This window comes from Ochlerotatus camptorhynchus, unplaced genomic scaffold, assembly GCF_037179485.1.
Source record: "Ochlerotatus camptorhynchus isolate MF236.1 unplaced genomic scaffold, CSIRO-AGI_Acam_v1.1 ptg000253l, whole genome shotgun sequence".
NCBI lineage: Eukaryota > Metazoa > Arthropoda > Insecta > Diptera > Culicidae > Ochlerotatus > Ochlerotatus camptorhynchus.
Window position 1 is genome coordinate 1180001 of NW_027040743.1, and position 25919 is coordinate 1205919.

The 25919-nt window shown below is 39.6% G+C and overlaps 1 protein-coding gene across 2 annotated transcripts in view; it reads left to right on the forward strand.

The window, feature by feature from the left end:
- Window positions 1–25919, forward strand: part of NT1 (Neurotrophin 1) — a 51806-nt gene that overhangs the window by 9686 nt on the left and 16201 nt on the right. For both annotated transcript variants that reach the window (XM_065226513.1, XM_065226512.1), the window contains exon 2: window positions 14018–14648. In XM_065226513.1, coding sequence (XP_065082585.1) covers window positions 14139–14648 — 510 coding nt within the window. In that variant the 5' untranslated portion in view covers window positions 14018–14138. The remainder of the gene's footprint in view (window positions 1–14017; window positions 14649–25919) is intronic.

Genomic DNA, 25919 nt, shown 5'->3' on the forward strand with positions numbered 1-25919 from the left:
CCCGGTGGGCTGGCTTTCAATAAACAAAACACCTATCAGGCAAACGTGCTGCTCAATAGCATATGCGATTCTGTTGCTGAATTAGAATGCCTAAATTAAATTTATAGCATCTTTCTCGTATTACGGAACGTCTTTATCGGTTGCAAATTGCTTGTATTTTTATTATTAGTTTCGTTGATAGATCTTTAAATCACTTAGCCCCCAAATGAGCCAAATGAGGTATTCATAGTGAAATATAAGGCATGGTTCCATGATCAGATTTTTTTCAAAAATCCGTTTTAAATCAGCAGGTGTCCTCGTTATTGATCCTATCATATACCTATCATCATCATCATCATCCTTCTTAATGAATACCAACATTATCATCATAATCATCATCACCATCGGCCAGCACCAGCACCATCGGGAAATGTTCCATTCGGAATTATATTTCCATTTGGTAGTGCGTCGAGTTTCCATTTCGCACTATCCGATGCCTTTCTTCACGGTGCCGCCCGGTTTACACAAGTGGGTAAAAAAAATCCCGCTTTTCACCTTATTTTCCATCTCTTTCATTTGTATACTCATTTGCTCCGCTGCAGATCATAATCGAATCTTTTTTCATGCACCTTCTATCTGAAGACTATTTTTTGTTGCTGCTGTGAGAGCATTGTCTACACTACTTACTGTTGTTTGGCTTCCTTTTCTGTTTCTCTCTCAATCAGTTTTTTTGTTTGTGAATTTTTAGATTTGCTAGATCAAGCCTTCGACTCACTAGGTTAAGGTTCCGGCTTCAAATTATAAGCCGATCTTACCCAAATCTACTCCCCTTTTTTTCGTATGTTTAGGCGCATTCACATGAGAGCTCAAACTACCGTCAGCTTGATTTGAAGTCGTTTCTAGTTAAATATTTGTAAAATTGTTCAGCCAACACAATACGCTCATTAGCCTTCGAACCGTTAAGGTCGTGAGCGAATGTTTTCTTTTTTTGGTGTGTTTTTTTTTTTCGAACATTCCTCGAACATTAGAGGATGGGATGAATCAAATGTAAACAACGCAGTAAAGATGAAGTAGCTCATTTACGTTGAGAGCTGACTACACTGTCGTCATCTCCGGAAACTTTTCGAACGTAGGCAGCATGCACCCCATCGTGAAATTGCAGTTATTCTGCAGATTGCATTTTTTTAACTGTTGGTACCGAGCGTAATTTGTACGTGGGTTTCTATGCGATGATTGTAGCGGAAAGTGTCTCTAATCTGTGGGTGATCTCTTCTGGTATGTATTCCACCACCGACCGTTCGTTAGCGATAGCAGGAGAATAGTGAAGTGCATGGGTTGTATGATTGCTGAGTGCAATGAACTTGAAATATGTTTTTTAGATCCGTACAACATAAACTGAACACTGCATGTAAACAGGTTTTGCACACGCGTAAAAATAAGTCAATGCAAAGTGCATTGAACTACAATGCGGAAAGCTAGTGATGTTTCGTTTAAGGAAATAATTACCTTTAATTAGGCAATATCGTACATACACACGTGCCTGGGGAGTCCAAATGGCATCATTTCAATGTATTGATTCAATTGAATCTTGGATGTGACCTATTTGAACTTTCGGTGCCGCTTCAAAGGCCCAAAGGCCCATTAAGAAAAGATCGAACCGACATGTGCCGAAAATTTTGCCGCAGGGAACTTCCAGCACATTTCTTTCGCATATCTAGCACAATCATAAATTTCTACCGCGAAAGGCGGAACAGATTCATTGGGTTAATTTATACCTTCTGATCTGGAAGCGATTCCACCTAATTTGGACTCATTTGTGGCACATTTATGTGCCATGGGGCATCCGTCTTGTGATTTATCATCCATGCAAAATGTATTGGTCTTGTATATTTTTTTCCATTGGTCTTAATATAGTCACTGATGAGATTAGCTGGGTTGATCTAGCTATTTTTCTCGACCATAGGCATTCGGTAGCAGGCAACGTGGGTGATCCACAAATGTTCCAACCACTGACGCCAGAGAGATGCATGTCGTGCCCTTCAATACGTAGATTTTGATTCCCATTTGAATTGATGTGAAGACTTTCTCTGCGATTGAGCGCATACCTATTGGGCTGACAGGTAGTTATGCTTTTCTCTCAACCACCGGTGGTGTAATTATACGCATTATTGTAGCCCAACTTTTATCAAATGAATCATTTTTAAAATACGCTAGAGTCGAATAAGTTGAGAAGTTCAAAGATCAAAACTCTTTTAGTGGTAACGTTAAAACATAGAATTCTGTAAATTTTTAATTTGAACACACAAAATCTTTAAACGTATTCATGTACACCAGCCCGTCGATTCACGTGGATGGTTAACTAATTCTACCGAACGTTCTTATTCGACTGTTTTCGATCAGCCAAACCAATCGATATGTTGTTTTATATGTGATTAGATTGATTGGTTAGACAACAATCAAATGATAGCGGTGGGCAGAGCTTTATACCTTCCACGTACATTGGGAAATATGCATATATCATGTTTTCTAAATGATACAAAAACTGATGCCGGTTATGGGTCTCGAGGTATTGCAGATTGGACTTAAGTTTTATGCCACCTACCGAGCTAAAACGTTTGTTTTTCTAGAGCTACGGCAGAGATTAAGAAACACACAATACATATTTATTAGAGTGGGTCACCGGTATATGGAAAAAACGCAAACCTTACCTCACCAAGTGAGAACAACTCTTTTTTGGTTCCATTTGGTGTCCCAAATAACTGTGGACAATTTGGGAACGATTGGTTATGACCCGTCATTCCGCATTGCGTTTGAAATTTGTATGGACATTAGGACATTAGTGTGGGAAAACCTACTTGTATGCATTTTCCTCCCAGATACCATAACTTTTCTTGATCCAAATGGGACCTCAATTGGAATTAAAAATGCCTTGTTCTGAAAAAAAAAATGATCATAATGACCCGCCCTAATATTTATCCTTGACCATTCCTTGACCTGGCACGCATTTAGCAGTTCATATATTCAATTATTCGTGAGATTGATGTTTTGGATGCATTGAAACTAAGTTAGACTCGCGATTTTGTATCGCACAACATCAACCTATCCGTTATTGAGTTTTCCGCAAAAGAAATATCAGAAGTCATTGACATAAAAAAGGACCTGGGACGGATGGTTTACACCCCCTGTTGCTGAAAAACTGTACCAGAGAACGCTTATTCAAGCGATCTTCCAATGGCTTGGAAAGCTGGTTACATTGTCAAAAGTCTGGAAAATGTAATCAGGTGAAAAATTATCGCGGCATATATATACTTTACTGTCTTAGCAAAGTGTTTGAAAGACTGGTGCATAACGTTCTAAACAACGTGACGTCTACCATCATATTTGAAGCCAAAAAAATAATTTTGATATCACATCAAAGTAGATGCACTTCGATCGTGTCAAAAATATTGTCAAAAATATTATTTGCTTATCCTTGACAGATACGCGTATTTCGTCTACAATGTGCAGACTTCTTCAGTGCCTTGTACTAATACTCGACTGAAGAATATATCGCATTTTACCGAATATATATTAATACAAGTACATTTTCACATAGAAGCTAGGTAAACTTAAATTTAATGCCTGTAGGAGCAGTACTCGTTGATGCGTCTTAGGTAGTAACTTGAAAAGCCATGTGTGTCCATTTCCTTGATCCCTGTTGAGTAAAGTTGAATTCGGTTGTTTGTTGATCTCGAGGCTCTCTGCAACATCCAGTTTCCATGGTGTAGATACGGTTCGTAATAACGTGATGTCCTCCGTCGATAGTTAGTAGTCCTCTGTGAAGATGTGTTCTGCAACCTTTGATATGAAATCATATGTTAGGCCTTTTTCTTCTTGCTTTTTGACCTTATTAACATCCGCTGTATGTTCTTTAAATGTAGTTGCTAAAGTTCTCTTGGTTTGTCCTACGTATACTTTGTTACAACGATTACAGCTTATTGTATTAACACCTGCTTTACCTAAAATATTTACTGGGTCTTTGGTGGATCCTAACAATGATTTCAACTGGTTATGTCTATTGATGAAAACTAAATCTTGTCCGAATTGTTTTAAATGTGGTCTAAGCTTACAAGTAATATCCTGATCAAATGGAACGGACACTCGGTGAGGGTTGTAAATAATCTCCTCTGTAGAATTCTCGCTTTTTATCAATGATTGCCTGGTTTGTGGTCTCCTTATATCCGTTGAGTCTCGCTGAAGCAACTACAACTAAGCAACAACTAACTTTGAAGATGTACTGTAATTCCTTAACCTTTCCTGTATCGCTGAGTGGAAGAGTCTGCATTCGATGAATCATGTGGTGGAAGGCAGCCATTTTTTGCTGGAACGTATGGTTGGAAGTATAGGGGATAACTCTTTTGGTGCTTGTTGGTTTCCTGTAAATTTTGTTTTCAAGCAAAGATGATGATTGTCGTAACTGGGCATCATCCTACTCGAGATTTGGCTGGATTGCGCTACTTATTCAAATAAGATGGCTTTCCGCGCCTAGTTCTCGATCGTAGTAAGCTGCTGGTGTTTGCTCATCGGTACTCGGTGGTTGCCTTGGTTACCGTCGACAGAGGGCTCGCTTGGGAACTCTCGCTTCCAGAAGAAGGAGAGGGGTCGCTTGCACGTCGTTCGGTCTGTTGGTTGCTTGACTGCCGGGTAGCCGGATTTGCTCAGGCTACCGTCGAACGACAGAGGGCTTGCTTGGGAACTCTCGCTTCCAAAAGAAGGAAAGGGCTCACTTGCTCGTCGTTCGGTCGGTTCGTTGCTGCAGTTGCTTGGTTGATTTACTGGTTCTGCTGGGTTGCCTTGGTTACCGTCGAACGACAGAGGGCTCACTTGGGGACTCTCGCTTCCAGAAGAAGGAGAAGGCTCTCTTGCTCGTGGTTCGGTCCGTTGGTTGCCACTGTTGCTTGGTTGATTTACTGGTTCTGCTGGGTTGCCTTGGTACTGTCGTTCGGTCGGTTGGCTATCTAATAGCGAATTCGTTTATTATCGGGGTTAACACCAGTTCCAACCCAGTGCGAAACCGAACTTTTTGTCAGTGTGAACCTCAACCTGAGCTAGGTTTTAAAAACAAACGAGCAAACTGACGTTTGTCAGAAAACAAGCAGACCCAATCTTGATACCCGATCCAGGTTGGAACTGAATAATAAACGAATTCGCTATAAGAGTTCTGATGAATGTGGGCGTCTTAGTGGAATACCTGTATAATGAGAGAGAGAAGGATTAGTAATTTCCATTTAATTCCACTACCTTATTTGCTTATCGTTGACAGATACGCGTGTTTCGTCTACAATGTGCAGACTTTTTCAGTGTCTTGTTTAGTCGAGTATTAGTACAAGACACTGAAGAAGTCTGCACATTGTAGACGAAATACGCGTATCTGTAAAGGATAAGCAAATAAGGTAGTGGAATTAAATGGAAATTACTAATCCTTCTCTCTCTCATTATATCTTACAATTTTTCATTCCTGCTTTCGAAGTAGATGCTATCTTTTCAGCGTCAGAATGGAGAATGACCCACATGGACAGTACACCCTCTTTAAACAACAGAATGCTTTTACACTTCAAACAATCAGAAATTTTGAAGGAGAAATCAATCTCATTAGGGAAGTTCAAATATTCTTATTACTATTATTATTATAGTAATGCTATCGACTAATGGACTGTTTGTAAATACATTTTATCGGCTTTCAGTCTTTTAGCGAGTAAAACGATGTTTTTCCTCTACTCCCAAAGTTTCAACGGTATATTCCATCTTTTTCACATTAAGTTACATTCTTTAGTTTACATTCCATTAACATTATTATTATTATAATCAGTAATGTCGGTTACCAGTTGATTAATGGGGACATGACTTTGTTAATAGTTCCGTGTTTTCTATTCTGGATATTAAAACACAATTATTATTTTCCAATTTTATTTTATTTATTTATTTTATTCGCTCATTGCACCTTTATACTAAAATGATGACGATTCCCTGATGACTAGAATATCAAGAAATGCGAGTTTTCCGTTTTGTTCTACATCGTGAATGAATTTTACATCCTTGTGAATTCTGTCGATCTCATCTTAAATTTGTGGCAGGGCTTCCCGTTTAACTACGCTGAAGATATCGCCAACCTCCACCAACGGTTTGGTAATAGCCCTTTCTCCTTCAGAATTGTCTCCAAGTTAGCCATGAAAAGTTCACACAGGAAGGGGGATAGGAGGTTTCCCATTGGGGCTCCCTTCGTCTGCTTGTAGAAGTTACCTCGGAAAGCGAAGTAGTTCTCTTCCATACAAAGGCGGGTCAGCTTAAAGTACGTCCCAACCTTGTTTCTCCATGCTGCATCCTCTCGTTGTGTTAATAGCCAGTCCTCCAAATGGTTGATCGCTTCCTTGACCGGTACGCTGCGAAAAAGAGCTGTGACGTCGAAAGATACCATATTCTCGTCCTCGTTGATGTCTCTTGAAGATTGTAGTTGCTGGGCGAACTCCTGGGTGTTACTAACTGCTTTACTCTGGAACTGATTCGGCATACTCTGAAACTCTGGGACTAACCACTTCGCTAGTTTGTGGGTGGGGGAACCAACTGCAGACACGATCTCTCACATTTCATTCCCTGGTTTGTGGGCTTTCGGGAAACCTTTGTTACTGGGTAGAATGGGATAGGATTTTCGTAAACGACCTGCTCCTTCCCCTAATATTGATTTGCACTCCTTCAGTGCTTTTTCCACGCGTTTCACTATGTTCTGTAAGGGGTCTACTCGAAGCTGTCTATGCGGCCGTTGTTAATCTTCGTTGTCATCTGATTGTTGTAATCGAACGCGTTGCCCTTGTCTGCTTCCACATAGTATACTGCTTTACTTTTCAGCTCCTTTACAATCCGAATTCCGAATGGTTCCAGTCCTATTTGAACGGTCGTCGCTCGCAAGTAGTCATTGGCGAATTCACTTCAGCTTCATTTCCAATCACGTCAGGGATTCCGCAGGGAAGTCATCTGGACCACTCATCTTCCTTTCCGACATCGTAATGCAGTGCTGGATGGACCAAGGCTTTCGTTTGCTGATGACTTCAAGCTATATTTTAAGATTCGTTCTGAGGCTGACGTTCAGTTTCTACAACAACAACTTGATGCATTCGCTCATTGGTGCCAGATGAATCGTATGACCGTAAATCCTGCAAAATGCTCAGTTATTACGTTTTCTCGACTGAAAGATCCAAAACTCCACGATTATTCATTTTCTGGAGTAACATTGTTAAGAGTGAACGAAATCAAGGACTTGGGAATTATCCTCCACTCCCAGTTGACCTTCAAGCAGCACGTGTCGTTCGTAGTGAATAAAGCTTCAAAATCTCTAGGCTTTACCTTCCGGTTAACAAAAGAGTTCACGGACATTTACTGTCTAAAGGCGCTCTACTGTGCATTAGTTCGGTCGACATTGGAGTACTGTTCGACTGTTTGGAGCCCTCACTACCAAAATTGAATCGAGAGAATTGAATCAGTGTAACGGCGGTTTGTTCGATTCGCACTTCGTCGACTACCATGGCGGGATCCATTTCGTCTCCCAAACTACGAGCACCGGTGTCAGCTAATTCGTCTGGATACACTTAGTACACGAAGAGACGTTGCTAAGGCTATGCTGGTTTCTGATGTCTTGCTGGGTTGAGTTGATTGTCCTGAAATCCTACAACGAATCAACTTGTATGTGCGACCAAGATCTCTACGGAACAATGCGATGCTACGACCTCTTCACCGCACCAATTACGGAATGAACAGTGCCATTACTGGGATACAGAGAGTTTTCAACCGGGTTGCCAGTCAATTTGATTTTAACTTTCCGCATGACTTGCTACGTGCTAAATTTCTTAATTTTTTTTAGATAATTTGAAACATATGTGTACAGGGTGATTCAGAATAACTGTCACCGATTTCACAAATATGCAATTCTCAATGGGTAAAATGGGTATATGTTCAAGTATTTTTGTTTTAAGTGTGTACAAATATCAGCTTGTATTGATAGTAGGATTTGAAATTTCATTCGTTTGTGATTTGAAGCAGCCATTGACGTCAAAATGGAGAATGGCATAAATCTTTAAAACAATCGTGTGTTATCTTTTAGAAACTGAAATCTCTTCGAAAGAATGTAACATTTATTTTTGCATCATTATAGAGGTACAAAGGAACCATGCTTGGAAAATCCGTTCAATATCAGAGCTTAAACGCATCACCAGGACTCAAAAAGTGCTGGAACTAAAGCGTGCGTGCCAGCTGTGGTTAATTTTCATGACAAATGTGGCTGATAATTAAGGTGAAGGGAGAGAGATTTGAAATAAACTATGCTTAGTTGAAGATTATATAAGTAGAATATCTGGAATATAATGATATCAAAAATTCATGCAAGCGTTCAATCGTTATGACCATTTTAAAAAGGGACAGTAATTCCGAATCACCCTGTAGTTTTGTATGTATGTATATTAATTTAGTTCATTGGCAACAACTTATCCATCATTGGGACCAAGAAGCCTGTTGATGAAGAAATAATAAATAAATTTCCTTTTCGTTGGCGCGACTTTGTTCTTTCCCGTCCTTGATTATGTTCGATGTGATAGTCCTAACCGTATTCTGTGATGATGTTGGAAGTGTCTTGGTAATCGCTGTTTCTACGTCAATGATGATCTGCTCCACGTCTGGCTTGGTTGTAACTGCGTATCCTAGCCCCTGTGTCAATTGTTCTTTCGTGAATGTGGTCGTCGATTGGTTTACAACCAACTCATAAATCGAGTGAACCCTCGGCGTCGTGGTGATGGTACATGGGATCTGCTCACCCGTTCGATGCGTCGTTCGTCTCCGCTGAGACTCGTGTCGTAGTCTGTTTAGCTTCCTATAGTGCAGCTTTCGTTTTCTATCCGATTCGCACTCCTCTGCCCTAGACAGAAACTTCTGGAATTTAATTGGATACTCTTTGGCTAATTTGAGGTGTAGAGAATAACATTCCAAAATCTTCATGTCCAGTTCGCTATATAGTCGTCTGATGCTATCCTTGATGAATTCTGCTTTCATCCTCTTTACTACACTGGTTGGTGTCCCGAGCAAAGTCTGAGATCAAATTGAAATCTAAATTTACGGTCAAATTGGCTCGATTCCGCACTATCAACATCAAGTCTGGTGTACCCCCAGGAAGCGTTCTGGGACCACTAATATTCATCATTTTTATCAATGACCTGTGTTTGCTACTTTCCTCGTTTAAGCTTTCATTCGCTGACAATCTAAAAATCTAACGTGTCAAAGCTTCTCTTCTGGAATATACTGCCCTATAAGAAGATTTTGATACTATGCTGGTATGGTGTGGCAATAACGGCATGCAGCTTAATAACAAGCAGTGTAAAATTATTACCGGCCGCTGCAAAGCTTTTTTCGGGACTGGGATTCATACGTCGCCACGCTTCTGACTTCACTGACATCCACGTTTTAAAAACGCTCTACAGCTCGTTGGTTTGTGGCATTCTGGAGTACGCAACTCCGACGGGACCAATCCCCTTATTATGTAGCTCAGGTTCTCATGAAAGACCGGTTACAGACGCGGCTCTTACGTTTTGCACTGAGACAATTTCCCTCGACCGATCCGACCAATCTTCCTCCTTATTCCGACCGATGCAAGCTCATAGGATTGGAGCCACTATCTGTCAGACGAGTAACGATGCAGCGGCTATTTGTCTTCGATGTCATTGGACGATCTATCGACTGCCCTAAACTTCTGGCACAGATTCTGCTCAACATTCCTCCCCGACGGTTTTGGAACTCAATTTACATGCCAATATAGTTTTAGCATTTCATTAACAATTGGGCAAGATAAACAACTAACAAACTTACAATTATCACTTGAGAACTTTCCAGGAAAATTGATGTAATATCGGCCTATGTTTGGCCGATAAAAAAAAATCAAAATCACTTTAGGTTATCACAATTTGCTTTGTTTGAGTAGACATTTTACACGCAAAAGTTTTTAAGTGAACGAGAGCAGAGCTGGATTTGTCTCATAAATAAGTGATTCGTTTGTGTATCAGAATTTCCAGTGAGCAATTTTATAAACATTGCGATTAATTACTGAAAAATGATTTATTTCCTTGATAAGCCGAATTGAGGGGCTAGGAATAAATTAATTGTTACATTACATATACAATTGATAATGTTTTTTTTTCCTCAGTCCGGGACATAAATCCACTGCGACCAGTTATTTGATCTATTGTGGCATACCCCGTGTCCTTTGTTTAGTGCATGTCGTATTACTCCATCACTATTGAGAAATGAAGAAGTAATCGGTTTTGAAACATCTGTCATTCTTGCCTTTATCACAAGGATCCGACTTTAATTGTAAGGTCCCGCTCTTTATACCCTTTGGAGTGTTGGAACACCCTCCAAAGGCGCACTCCTTTTGCAGTCAAAAACGGATTCCTTAGCAACAAAATCAAGCAATAACACCGATAATGACCATGCATCAGAATCCTAGTCTTAACCATTTCAAACTAGAGAACGGCGAATAAAATATTAGGAATCACGTAGATGAAAAATAACTACCTAACTCATTTTTTCCTTGTTTCAAGATCATCCTGGGTGGACGCCCCGTAACGTAGGTAGATCACCTTTTCGTGGTACGTTACGGGATGTAAGATCTACCACCGATTCCTAGTCCTGACTACTTCAAACTAGGGGAACAGGATTTTTCAGTAATCCAAGGAACACATCTTAGTCCTTGTTACTTTTTATGCCTTGTACATAGTGACAAGATTCGGTTTTGTTTACCGAGGATTATCTTGAAACAAGGAAAAAATGAGTTAGTTGTTTTCATCTATGTGATTCCTAATCTTCTATTCGTTGTTCCCTAGTTTGAAGTGGTTAAGACTAGGGTTCTGATGCATGGTCATTATCGGTGTCATTCCTTAATTTTGTTGCTGGGGGCGACCCCGGCATAGTGGTTAACATCCTTACCTCTAACGTCAAAGTCACGAGTTCAAGTCTCACCCCCGGACAAGTCACGAATGACCCAAGAGTGTTAATAACTATGTGGCTACAAAAAAAAAAAAGATTGTTGCTAAGGAATCCAATTTTGACTGACAAAGGGGCGCGCCTTTGGATGGTGTTTCAACACTCCGAAAGGTATAAATAGCGGGACCTTTCAATTAGAGTCGGATCCTTGCGATAAATGCAAGAGTGGCAACTATAAAAAAAATCGAATACTTCATCATTTCTCAATAGTGATGGAGTAATACGACATGCACTTAACTAAGGACACGGGATATACTACAATAGATCAATTTACTGGTCGCAGTAGTGTTAGGTCCCGAACAGAGGAAAAAAAAAATCCTCAGTGGACAAAGCCGAGTCTTTTCACTATCAACAAGGCATACACAGTAAAAAGGACTAAGATGTGTTCCTTTGATTACAAAACAATTCTGTTCCCCTAGTTTGAAGTAGTTTGAACCAGGCTTCGGTGGCAGATCTTAATGCCAGTAACGCACCACGAAAAGGTGATCTACCAAGTGTTACTGGGCATTGATAATGTTATAAACCTATTTAGTGAATTCTAGTTGCCTAGAGATAGTATATGGTATTATCAATTGAGGGGATCAGAAGAAAAGAGTTCCCGTCGTCTCTGGCAACTCAATTAATTGAGTGGCCTCGAGGGATCCTTGTTGTGTTATTTATGATTTGAACTCAAACGATCAACCGATTGGAAAGCATGTCACACTTGCAGTTTAGATATAAATTCATCGCGTGAAAAAATGGGAATTTCTAGCCCTAATTTTGCCTGGTTCCACCTCATCAAATGAGGTGAGCGTCTGCAAAATTGTTGAATTTTCAAAATGTCTACAGTTCACCAAATTTTCAAAAGTCGACTGTCCACCCTTTACGTGTTTTCGTGTTCTTGCAAGTGTCAAAATCATTTCAACTTTTGCTTTACATTCAAAAACAGTAACATTCCGAACTAACCAAGCAAATCGGCTTCAAGGAAACATCAATCTGGTTTGTATTCAAAAATTTCTGAGACCAAAGCTACTGCGAACAATCTGGAATAGCTACCCAAAGAAATGCCCCGCGGTGAGGGTATCGCTTTTCAACAACACTCCATCAATCGAGCATGTATCCAAATCATGTTCAATGCCAAAGTTACGAAAGCCTTGAAAAAACACACACGCATGCCATAGACGTGCTGATTAACATCAGACTCTACTGGCGGTTGTACTGGTTGCTGCGGATGCAACAACAGTCAACAGTACCAAAAACTAAACGCGTAATTTAGAAAGTGATTTTCATCGACCACCGTCAGAGTGAGAGAAAGATGGAAAAGATCGCCGAGATCACGGTTAGGCAAATTAGTGGGCAACTGTTTGTTTCGTCGGACTTTTCCATTTCTCTACAGTTCGTTCACCGCTACTCATGCCCACATCAACCACAACCAGCGTCAGGCAGTAGAACATCTAGAGCTGGAAAAGTGAAATTATGCGTGCAGTTGATGCACGCACCAAGTGCTTGCGAAGTTCAACAAGGAATCGAGCAACCTGCAAACAGCGCATTCCTTAAACGCTCTGATCCACCGAGTATTTAACAGAGAGAAAAACCGGTCACGCGGTGCAGTTGCATGGTTTGTGCCTACCGATAGGATATAATACCATGCGAGTAGAAAGTTCTGCTGAAAATGAAAACATGCGCAAATGCATGCAAAAACATGACAACAGAAAAAGGAGTTTTTTTTCTCGCTCAACGGATTTCATCGTTTATCGATTCAATCGAGCGTGCAGCGGGAACATGTGTTCCGGAGTTGGAACATTATAGGTATCCAACAACGATCACACAAAAACCCGAATACTTTAAATAAATGGATTTTGAACGAAAAAGACTATTGGAAATACCACACCGAAAGCGATCCCGGCTCAAACTTGAATGCGTACACATAAGTGAACTATCATGATACTGCCTCTAGGCGAGGCGAATGAAGGGAGCGAAAAATGGTACAATGATTGTTTTTCGGCATACGGTATCTACAGGTATACCTCGATATATCGTAACTGTCACTTTTCACTTCCAAAGTCGATTTCTCGCAAGCATAAACTCAATTATACAAATCCACATTAACAATTAATAGTTCGTAGTTGGAAGAAATCGGTGGTAGAAGTGAAAAGTGACAGTTACATTAAATCGAGGTTTACCTGTATGCGTGCTATCGGAAATGAAGCTGGGGTGCTACAACTCAGAACTGTTTTCTAAGCAGTGATGATTCTCAATATTGATAACGTATTCTAACAAATGGTATTTTATTCAGTTATATCTGCAAATGTCTGAATTTATGAAAAGAAAATTTAATTTTTTTGCAATTTGTTGGTGGAACTATTAAGACATAAGTCCATCAAATTCAAAACGCCTAATGAAAAAAAGCCTGTTCAACATTCAATGGGTTCACGTGAAACGAACATCCAATCATCCAAGTTCATTCACCTTAAAAAAACCTCATCATCCCCAAAAATCTTAGGTCATCTCAATCACCCAGCTCAAGTGACACTCCACCAGACAAAGCACACCAATTATCGAAATAGGCTTTCACAACGTCACCAGAACAATCGAAGCTTTTCAAGCCAATTCGTTGAATCGGATCAAGTGTAATTGGAAGCAAAAAGTACCCTTTCTTCCAGAGCTGTCGTCGTCAGTTGACACATTTTGCACGCCTTGTGTGAAGAAGAAACGCGCCAAAAGCGAAAGTGATTAAAATCGCCCGACAAATACGAAGATTTCACGCTGGCGAGGTCTCGTGCCGTTTCGGTTTTAACCATCTACAAGGAATGATCAAATTCGGATAGAAGATTGAAAACTCCACTTCAGACGATCGATGACGTGAACCGAAAACCGACGAAAGTGACGAAACGTGTTTCTTTTCAAATACTGAGGGAGAAATTTGAATTTGTGAATTAACCTTATAAATGTAGAGGACAAGCATTGATTTGAATTTTACAACTTTTTATTTTCGTTATTGCAGCAGTGAATGGGTTCCTAATTGGAATGGTTGTGCTATAAAAGAAAAAAAAAGCAACCGAAAAAATTGAGTGAATCGAGCAAAGTGTCGTAAAGTGACTGAGTGAAGATTGAAGCACATAAATATGCAGATTGGCACTGTGATGGGTGCCACAGGCCTGGTGCTGGTGTTGTTGGTCGTCACGGTGAAATCCAACTCGGACCTGCCGGATTTCGATTTTGACGCTCAGAAGGGCGACGATGCCGATGACGACGATTACTATTACGTGAATGACGGGGACGACCAGCAGATGCAACCGTCACACAAGATGATCAACTATAATCGATCGCTTGACGATACGGGAGGGGATCGAGGTGGTGGAGGGGCATTCCTCATGGAGGACGATGACACCAGCTTCGACATGATGGACGATGTCGACTTTGTCGAGGACATCGCCGAGAGCAATTTCCAGCGTAAACAGGCCGCGATGCGACAGATTATGCTGCGAGCTTTCGCCAATCGCGATATGCAGAGAAAGTTCGGCGAGGTGCTGCCACTGCTCAAGGTGATGTCCAAGCCGCAGAAGGCGACGCTGGCGGCGCTGATCTCGGCTCAGGTCAACTCCAAGGAGGGGAAAACTTTGTCGCTCGAACAGGTGAGTTCAATCAAGGGGTGCATAAATGTTTTATGATTTATGGTTCGAAGAGGATTTACGGCACATTGCCACTCAACCGTGGCAGCGGAAGAAATTGCTTTGTTCGGGTTGTTTACTGGAAGCTGTGTAGAGCTAAGCGAGCTTTCCATAGGTCAAAGGAAACGGATTTGTGTGCTGCTTTTCCTTTTCCTTTTTCAAATAACTGTTATTTGTGGAAGAAGCAGACAATGAAAATGTGTTGCATAAAACAAATTGATCAATTCCTAGCTATCAGCGAAACCATTACCTTAATGTAGGGTTGTGTAGCCTTATTTTGATGCAACCACAGCTGAAAAATTGCGAATTGCGAACTTGCTTAAATAATAAAAGCCTCCCGATAGCCACGGAGATTGAGCTATGCGATTATGAAACACACACTGTGCTGGAGGTGGTGGTTTTGATTCTCGATCCAATTCAGGACGATTAACATTGCACCACATATTTCAATTTTAAATGAAAACTTTTCGCTCATCAATTTCCTTCTTTTGGTGATTCTAAACATTTTAATTTTGTAAATAAACACATTTGATTATGAACAAAGTTGTTGCTGAGTTAAAGAAATATTATAGCTTGTATATTTTAGCAATTTTTTCAAAATTGGCCTAGGGTTAATTTCATAGCTCTGCATTTTTTATTTCAAATGTGCCATGAAAGTTGTCTTCAAATAACTTTTAGAACTTGATAAACTGCACATTTTTACTGAGCAAAGTTAATAGAAATCTCTTAAATATCACGAATTAATAACGATTTTCTCCATGCAATTAATCCTTTTCAAACGTTAATTAATCAGCAAATACATACACATTTCCAAGATAGAATATGAAAGGGAACAACTTGAAAAACCAAATGTCTGATACTTAACACAGCATCACAAGGTGGGTATGATCTTTACAAGGATTTTAAATGGCGACTTCAATGCAAATTTCAATTGAGGATGTTAACGCTGACGTTAACGAATAACAATCCTGATCTCTACCCAAGATCCTGTGGTAAATTGTTACTCAAAAACTGAATATTTAGGGATGCGGATTGAAAGATGATAATGTCTTAGGGGTCGAAAGCATTTTTTTAATTCTGAAATCCCCCTCCGTCCGTTGTAAGACTTGGTACTATTTACCAAAACTCCCCTCCTCTCTTAGTAAGATCGAACATTTGGATGGTCTGTATATGATTTGTTTATGCTTACGTAAGATATTTCTGAGACCCTTTTCCAACCATGTAAGAAAACGTAAGAAAGCACCCAACACCTCCTTCCTTCCTAAGTGCTTACATAATTATTGAATAGCCCCCAATATGACATATAAATTAAGAACTGAATATTATTTACTTTTTGGGACCAACATTTTTGAAAGTTTAATCACAGGGGAATGGCTTCCAATGATACTTTTATCATTTATTATGGTTTTAAACAAAAAAAAATTCAGGTTTCATTGATATAGTTATATATTTAAAACAAGGGGACATCTAAAAATCATCTGCATAGAAAAGCCCCTAAGTGTGTATACATTGCTTGCCACAGAATTATAAACCGTCTCTGGATCACCATTGCGAATATTTTGGAATTAAAATGTGATTTGATGTATCGCATGGTGGGTTTTGGACCAACTCATGCCACTTCTCTGGGGGCACCCGTAACATGGTCGAAAGTGACAAACGCACTTCACGGTCACTTTATTTGACTAAGTTTGATCTTGTTTCTCAAATCTACTGAGATTGCAAGTTCCAACTCGGTTCCAGTCATACAACCCATATTGACCGGAAAATATTCTCGTCATATCTCCGGAACCGGTTGACTGATTCCTGAAATATTCAATACCGTATGAAACCTTTCATTTGGCACTTGTTGTGACCAACTAGGTGTAGTGTTTGTTGAGACAACTGAGATACAATATAACGTTACACACACACTCTGCCGGAGGTGGATGGGTTTAATTCTTGGGCCAGTGTAGGAATTTTTCGGGTCGAAAAATTTCTCGCATACCCTGGGCAGGTGGGTCATGATGATCATATTTTCAGAACAATGTTTTTTTGGTTCCATGTGGAGTCACAACAATTCAGGGGGACAATGGGCCCGGCTTTCCGCATTGCGTTAAAAATTTGAATGGAAATTAATGGGAAATCCTACTTTTATGCATTTTTATTCCTTGGGGCCACAATTTTCCATAAATTTTGCAACTAACCATGTAAACGTATACTCTAGGAAGCGCCAAACAACTTTGCTCAATGATGAACGGTGCTAGAATGTCTATAAAAAAATTTATAGCTGTTCAAAGATCGAAGTTCCGAATTAATTAATAATTTTGTCAAGCTTCTGCATTCATTTTCCATCAGATGTCACTGCTGTTGTTTGCAGTGACATCTATCGGAAACTACGCATAAACTGTTTTCCGTTAATTGTACACAGAGGACTGTGCAGTGCGAAACATGTCTTGTACTTCTATGGGGCTGTTCATAAACTACGTAGACAGTTTAGGGGGGGGGGGGATATTTGAAAATTATCCACGGCCCATACAAATTTTAAAATTTTGGTATGGACAATTGTCTACGCAGGGGTAAAACTGTCTACGTAGTTTATGAACAGCCCCTATATATGCATTTAGATTAATATTCGAAGTCCCTCCTTTTTACACATTCTGCACACAAAATAGCTCACCCCTCACAGGAGCAGAAAATATATTTTGTGCGGAATATGTAAAAAAGGAGGGACTTCGAATGTCTGAATGCATATATAGAGGGAGTGTACCCCATTTGGCATAAATACGTTAGGCATACGGACGTTAGGCATAATGAACGTTAGGCATAAAGTCATTAGCCATAATGGACGTTTGGCATAATATACGTTAGGCATAACGGACGTTAGGCATAAAATACCTTGCTGCTGTGCAACTCTAGAAAACTGTTTCGAGCATGGTAAACAATGAAATCCATTATTTATAATATCATAAGTGACGTACCTACATATTTACTTAGATCCAAGATTAGTAGCGATAGTGGTTAAGTAATCTGGCAACAAAACTCAGCATAGTTTTTTACTGCATCTTGAAATCAATCGCATATAGAAATAATAAAGCACACATTTGTTGTAATATATTTTTACACATCTATTGCAAGTCCGGGAAACTTTGAGATTTGGGCGTAATTGCTTTTGTAAACAGACATGTCAATCGCTGATCGTGAACAAAAGAAAAATCTCGTGAACAAACTATACCAAATGATAGAGGAACCATTCATCTGCCTGTTTGTGTTGTTAGTTTTTGAGATTGAGCTTTAATTCGCGAGAAATTGTCAAATGAAGTGTTTGTTTACAAAAGCAATTACACCCTAATCTCGAAGTTCTCCGGAAATGTCAAAGAAGAAAAGGTTTTCGTCAAATAACAGCTCATGAAATAAAGAATGGTGAATTCTGTGAATTTTCATTCAATAACAAAAAAACAGCTGAGGTGGAATAAAAGATGATGCCAAAGAACAGCTCATGAAATGAAGAATGGTTTTTCATTCAATAACAAAAACATGCTTCCAGGATTTACTCCCATACTTTTCGATACAACGATTGCGTTTTTGTTGCCATCAGAATGAATACTAGCAGAACTGTCTGCTGATGTGAGGGAGCGATACTTCCATGAACAGTGACGAGTTGCCGAAACAAACAAGGAACTGTGGCAAACGTACTATCTTCATTCAAAAACTTTGCCTGTCCAAGACGTCGCAAGTTTTCATGAGTCCCAAAAATTAAGGCTCTTTTATTATTGTCACCGATGTCAGCAATCAATACACGGTCCCCATTATCATCCTTCTGGAATTCAACGGGTAGATTGTGCCTAACGTCTATTATGCCTAACGTCCTTTATGCCTAGCGTCCATTATGCCTACCGTACATTATGCCTAACGTCCGTATGCCTAACGACCGTATGCCTAACGACCGTATGCCTAACGTCGTGTACCCATATAGAGGTACCAGACATGTTTTGTATTGTCAAATCGAGTGTCATATATGGCATGTTGAGAGGTTGAGCTCGTGAGAGGGAATTTCCTGTCTCAAATTTGAAATTTTTCTCTCTCTGAAGACTGGTAGTGAAGCGGCTAAAAAATGTATGGGAAAAACCTTTTTGATTTATTTGTACCTTGTATAATAATAATTCATTGGAAATAAGTGAACGACAAAGTCCATGAATGATTTCTTTAGGTTGTCGTTCACTTTTTTGACCTGAATATGCACCGAAAGTGAATTATTCCTACTTCTTTCAATTTAAATATGGTGATTTTTATCACTTCCTACCAGCGGAACAGCGCCATCTCTTTGGAAAATGGCCGGTTGATGTAATTAATTATCAAAAATCACTTTTGCTGCCTGGTGATCAATGAAAATCAGATTCCAAATATTTTGAAGTTTCTTGTCTTATCGATTTGGTATGTTTAGATGAAATATTTAAAAATAATTGCTTAATCTCAAAAGTTTGAGCGGGGGGGGGGGGGGTAATGGAAGTAAAGCTTTAAGCTGAAATAACTTCGGTGTTTCGCATCTTGTCAAGCTGGTATGCTCAGAAATGCTATTCAAAAATATTGGAGCATTTATTAGCTCAGTCGGTAAAGAACCAGTTACAATGCAAGACCATACAGGAGCTGGCTGGGTTCGATTCATGGTCTGGTCTAGGAATTTTTCGGGTTGGCAGTTGAGAGAATGCAATAAGCTTAATATTCGATAAGCAATAAGCTTGAAATGTGAAGAAGAAGATACCAAATCGATAAGGTGAGAATCACCGAAGTTATTTCATTATGAAGTTTTACTTCCATTGATTTGAGCGAGAGGGGTGGGTGGTATAGTAAGCCTTGTAGAGATTGAGCAATTATTTTTGAATAATTCATCGGAACATACCAAATAATGATGCACAGAATATTCGACCGTTTATCAAGTTATGTACTCTAGAAATTGTTTTGAAACACGTTGTCGAATATTAGATATCATTCTGATGTAAACTTAGAATACCTTGCTGAATAGCACTATTCGGTGCATAACTAATACCAAATCGATAAGATAAGAAACTCCGAAGTTATTTCAATTTGAAACTTAATTTCCATTGATATGAGTGAGATAAAGTAAGCCCCCCCCACTGTCGTCAATTGCGCATATTAAATAGAGCTATTATTTTTGAAAAAATCTTCTAAACATACCAAATCGATAAGACAACAAACTCCGAAAATATTTCAGTTTGGAATCTGAATTTCATTGGCACACTGGCAGTGCTGGCAGAAAAAAAATGATTTTTGGCATTAAAAGACCAACAATTGAAAAAGACTCAACTCAATTTTGTAAACAAACCTTGTAAGTCCATTTTGTCACGAACCGAAGTCCACCAACGCAAACCAACAAGGGAAAATTCTCTTCTACCCGATGGTGTTTAAGTTTTGCCAATTTAGGTATTGGTTGGCGAGAAATTGGCCTTACGAGGTTTGTTTACAAAATGGAGTTAGGGCCTTTTCAATTGTTGGTGTTGATTTAATTCAAACCATACATGTTGAACAGTTTTATCTTTCTTAGAGTCATTCTAGCTCCGTATTTCGGCAAAGTTGTTAGACACTTCCTGGAATATAATTTTACATGCATGGTTCAAGCAAAATTGTGGTCTTTAGAGACGAAAATGCAAAAAGGTAGATTTTCCTATACTAATTTCAAATGCAATGCGGAAAGCCTGGTTATAATCCATCGTGCCCAAATTGTGCACGTTGTTTAGAACCCCAAATGGAACCAAAAAAGGGTTGTTCTCGCTTGATGAGGTCAAATTGGCGTATTTCCATATAACGGTGACCCACCTTACTGGGCATAGAGTATGATTGTACTTGCCGCTCAATACTACTAATACAAAAATGGTACTGATTTACAATGCTCTCAATTAACAACCGTGTTAGCGTTCAAAGAACACTAAGTTGAGAGCAGGTGGAAAGTCCCAGTAGGGATTTAAGAAGAAGAAGTCCACCAGAACTGGAATTCTAAATATTCAGGTTAGTGAAGAGCTTTGAGTGGGTTGGTTTATTTCCTTTTAATTCCGTTATAATTGCTTATCTTTTGACAGATACGCGTATTTCGTCTACTACTTGCAGACTTCACCAGTGCCAAGTACAAGTACTTGGCACTGATGAAGTCTGCAAGTAGTAGACGAAATACGCGTATCTGTCAAAAGATAAGCAATTATAACGGAATTAAAAGGAAATAAACCAACTCACTCAAAGCTCTTCATAAAGGGATTCCGTTAAGAGGTTCGACAAATTTAAAGGATTATTCAGGTTAGGTTAATTGTCTTAGGAATAGTATTGATTCGACTATTTTGAAGCATTTAGGTTTTATTTCTGTCTGGATTTGTGATATTTAGCTTACTAATAGTGACTAATCATTTTATAATCAGTTATATCAGAGTTGGTTGGAAATGCTATCTAATATGAAGCTTTAGTGTGATAATTTATTAGCTAGAGAATGATCTTTAGAAGAGGGTAGGTGGATAGTTCCGTTAGAGTACGGCAGTATGAAAATTGAATAGAAGTTGAAAATGAGCGAAGGACCATTAATGCGACAATAAAACAGTCAAATTAGTTATATACCTATAACAAAAAATTCAAAATTCAGGTTTTGAATTAAAATTTGAGTTTTGAATCTTACAAATTTGATTTGTAAATTCTATGTTGAATATGTTTATCATATAGCTGCCTCGTTTGAAAGATATCTGAAAAATTAATTCACTTAACAGATTGAGGAAAACAAAATAAGATTAATATTGGTTCTGCATGATGATAAAACAATTTAATCTGCATAGAAATGGGCCATATTAGTATTCCTCTTGGCTTTTGTCTGTTTATGATATAAACACATTTAAAACTCAATACTACACCTAAAAATGCCTTTATCAATCCAAAAGTAAAATTATAATCCGATCACGTATTTAGTTCTTTTGTTCATAGAGAACTCACACGAGCTTGAGCCTGCCAACGTTCCGCTAATTCCTATTCAGCAAATGCAAATCAAACCACGTAGATTGCCGGATATTCTAATCCTCTTTTCATTGAATTTATCATCAATGAAAACTTAGTTTCTCATCCATACCTCAACAGTTTACGACCTTTCGAAAATTAACTAACACTTAAATTCATTTGAACCTATTTACTCCCACACAAGAAATCTCTCTACCATCAACATTTCCTCAAGGCATGCCGGTATACTCAGCTGTAGTGTCAAGGAACTGCAGCTATGCAATTGCAATAAAAAGCACACACCTGTACTCTCGCAACCAATTTCCTGACTTTTAAGTGCTACCAAATTTGCCACAAGTCGACGCACTAATGACGGTCTATCAGCATTTTTCGTAAGGGTCACTGGTGCCACCATCTGCTGTCGTCACCAGCGCGGCGCACCTCGGATGGATGGTCGGGGTCTTAATTAATTTGCGGCTAATTTAGTTGTAACGATTGCGCTCTTAATTTTTTTTTACTCTGCTGCTCTTGGTAGAGTCAAGCGAGTTCGAGACCGTGTGTGTACAAATGCATTTCAAGGTGTTTAACCGAAAATAATTGCAAGAAAAGAGACCCACTGATTTTCACTTCCGACCACGCTGTTGTTGGTAGCCACGAACCGGTCGTCTTGGGCAACATCATCATCCGATACAGTATCATCTGGTGATGTGTTGGAACATTTGTTGATTTTTTGCACGCGTATTTATTATTGTTGAAATCTTATCAGCGGTTATGGTCATCTATACAAAGAAGGGAATGGAATTTCGAAAATGGTTTTCGTAGAAATAGGCATTAAAACTATAGTGCACCGAAATCCACTCTGATACATGATAATTTTGTTAAATGAACATGGATGATACAATAAGATCATCATACAACCTATGTGGCATGCATAGTATAGCATAGCTTTAATAAACGCGACATTCACGCGAATAAAGTCATAACTTGACTTGTGCGCCGATCTTTTCATCGGCGGCGGCGGCGGATGCGTAGAAACCATTTTTGCCTCGGTGGCGGTGGCGTGGCGGCGTAACGCCGTTGACTTTGATCGGTGGCGGCGGCAGTGGCGTGTATCAGCGTGCATCGGCGTATAACTATGGTGGCTGTCAAAATTTCACATTTCAAAGTTGAAGGGAAACCAAAATATTGTATTACTGTAGATGTGCAGATAACTCTATTTTGACTTTGTTACCGATAACACCATCAAAACATTTCGGAAAAGTATCGGAACTATTTCGTAAGGTGGTTTTTTAAAGTAATGAAAATCATCTTGGAATAAATAGGCTATTCAGAAAAGATGGTTAGGTACAGGAATTTTCACCCAAAACCCGACCCGGTTAGGTGCGAGTATGCAAATAAATAAATTTTCGGATTCGAGTCGGATACGGTTTATAACAACAAACGTGGATCTTATCCAATTAAGAAAGTACGTGATGAACTAGTGTCCATTGAACTGTAGATGATCAGGAACGGGTTTGTTTACCCAAAACAACCCTTATCCGTACTTGACTAGTTCGGGTCGGGTACGATTCAAAAAACTAAATTTTCGGCTTCTGATTGGGTACGGGTATTAAAAAAAAACACATTTCGGGTTAGGGTCGGTCACATACCCGACCATTCCTATTATTCAGTTATGGCAGTTTCACCAAACCGATGTCGGTGGTTTCATTTAAATTTAAAGTTTTAGTAACCCTATGACCATCAAAAAGGGAGTTTCTGGTAGCCTTATTTGCTGTTTTATTTTGATTCTGCGTTCCGTTTCGCATCGTTCCATTTGGCTTTTCTCCATTCCATCTGCTAAATGGTTATGCCATTGGTTATATTTCATCGAGTAGATGTTGTCGATATCAAAGTAGAGAGCAGTAGAGGTTTCAATTTACTTCGGGCACTTTCTTCACAGATCACTCAATCTTCAGTTTAGTTCAGTTCATTTATTAAATTTTACTTCGTTTCACTTCATTCACTTTATTTGCAGTTCAATTCATTTTACTTTTAGTTCAAACTAAGACAATCCACTTTTATTTTACTTAATTTCACTTAATTTCAATATTTTACAAACTATGGAGTTGGTTCACTTTGGTTCTTCACAATCGGTTTCGTCCTCGTTGTCGTAGTCGAGAAAAAAGAGAGTTTTTCCCATGCGGGATGGTCCTTTTATACAACGGGGCTATTCATCGGCGGCGGAAAAAGGAAGTAAACAAACGACAACACTATGCTGCATGAGTTACTCTGCTCCGTTGGGACGACAGCGGGGATGACATCTTGTTGGGACGACAACTCGTAGAAACTCGACGAACGAGGGATCTTTATTAAGGGTGATGATCATTTTCGACAACTAGGCGGCGCTAGTATATTCGTACGCGAACAGATGTGATTTGATATGTCGCTTGGTATGGTTATGAGCGAAATCAAATTTGACCATACAGAACCATAATCCGGAATATCCGGAACCGATTTTACGGTGGTCATATGGCTCTGTGGACGTCGTTTTGAGTGTCATTGGTCATATTTCGTCGAGTAGATGTGATTTCATATGTTGCTTGATATTTTTATGACAGACAATAAATTTGACCATTTGGAACCATAATCCTGAACATCCGGAACCGATTCCATGGTAGCCATGTGGTCTTATGAATGTTCTCTATCATTTCCAGGAGTTCCACGAAAAAAATCAATATGTTGTCGCAATGATATGTAAGATATATGATAAAGATTGAAAAAAATACCCCCGTGCCAACACATTCTTGAATATATAGAAAAGAGGGAGGGTCATGGGGGGGGGGGAGTACCACCTTACAAATGTAAGAACCACTCACCGGAATGATGTTAAAAAAGTCATTTTAATCGGCCATGGAATCTCTGAGATACACATTTTTTTAAATAAAAAGTTTGCCCGGGCTTTTACGGGCTATGGCAATAAAAGAGATTGTCAAAGCGCTTTGGAGTAAAATTATCCAAGCCACGTCCAACATGTCGGCTTGTGCATAAACCGCGGGATTCCAACTGTCCGCAGCAAAACAGCACCTCTGTCCGTCGAACCACCGATCCTCAGCACCAAGGTCCCCATCAAGGACGAGGTAATTCCGTTTCGAAAGACCCTCCGGATACTTGGTGTAAACTTTGACCACCATCTCACTTTTGACACGCACCTGAATGAGATAAAAAACGTTTGCAAGCAGCGTTTAAACCTCTTGAAGACACTAGCCGGTCTGCACCCTAACGCCAACGGGAAATCTCGCTTCGAAGTTGCCAAGGCAATTGTCCTCTCGTGGCTGACATATGGCATCGAGGCCAGAGCTGGTAAATATCACTTCCGTCATGTGACAATGAGAAAACATGTCCTCTCACTATCATAAGACGAAACTACCTATCATTAGCTTTCTTGTGACTTTCCAATGATCAAGCACTCACGACAATAATTCTTCTGCGGTTTTGACATCAACATTTCTAACTGATTTAGATGAATTTAAGCAAGTATGTAATTGGTAGAATGAATATATTTTTAAGATTTCCTCGGTACAAGTAACTTTAATAGCAATAAATGAGCTAGTAATCACGATCATCACAACACTGTCACATTCTGCCATGACAAAAAAATCGATGACATTTTGAAGAAAATCTTTGTCATCGTTTTCTCATCCGATGATAGTGACAGAAGTATCTCTGTAAATATCGCGTGAGATCTATCATTGAAAACGACATTTGCCAGCCATGATCAAGGCCACGTACCTTGCCAAACCCCGGCTGGTGGATAGACTTTCAGTTTACCAGTTTACGGTTATCCTCCGGACTTCTTCCCGGCATCCCTTTTCAAGATGCTTCCTTTCGACCGCCTGATTACCGAAACTATTTACAAACGCGCCATCGGGTTGAACGAGATAAGTTCTGGAATAAACGGGGAAAGTTCCCTCCTTGCGGAGGCCAACAATCTCCAAACAAGCTCTCCCCCCAGTGTGCAAGATACATTTGTGTTGATCCAGAGGCTGGAACAAAGTACCAATTAAGACCGACTATACCATCAAACGACATTTTAAAACAGGTTCTAACCCCTCTGCGGATACTCAGGCGGTACTGGATCTGCAGAGAAAGAAGTACGCCGACACGTCATCCATTACTCAGATGGCTCTGTAGCCCAGGCAAGGGTGGGCATCGGCATCTCCGGTGATCACCTAAAAGAATGTCACAGGCTCCCGGATTAATGTTCCATCTACTGCCGCGGCATTCATTGCAGTCACC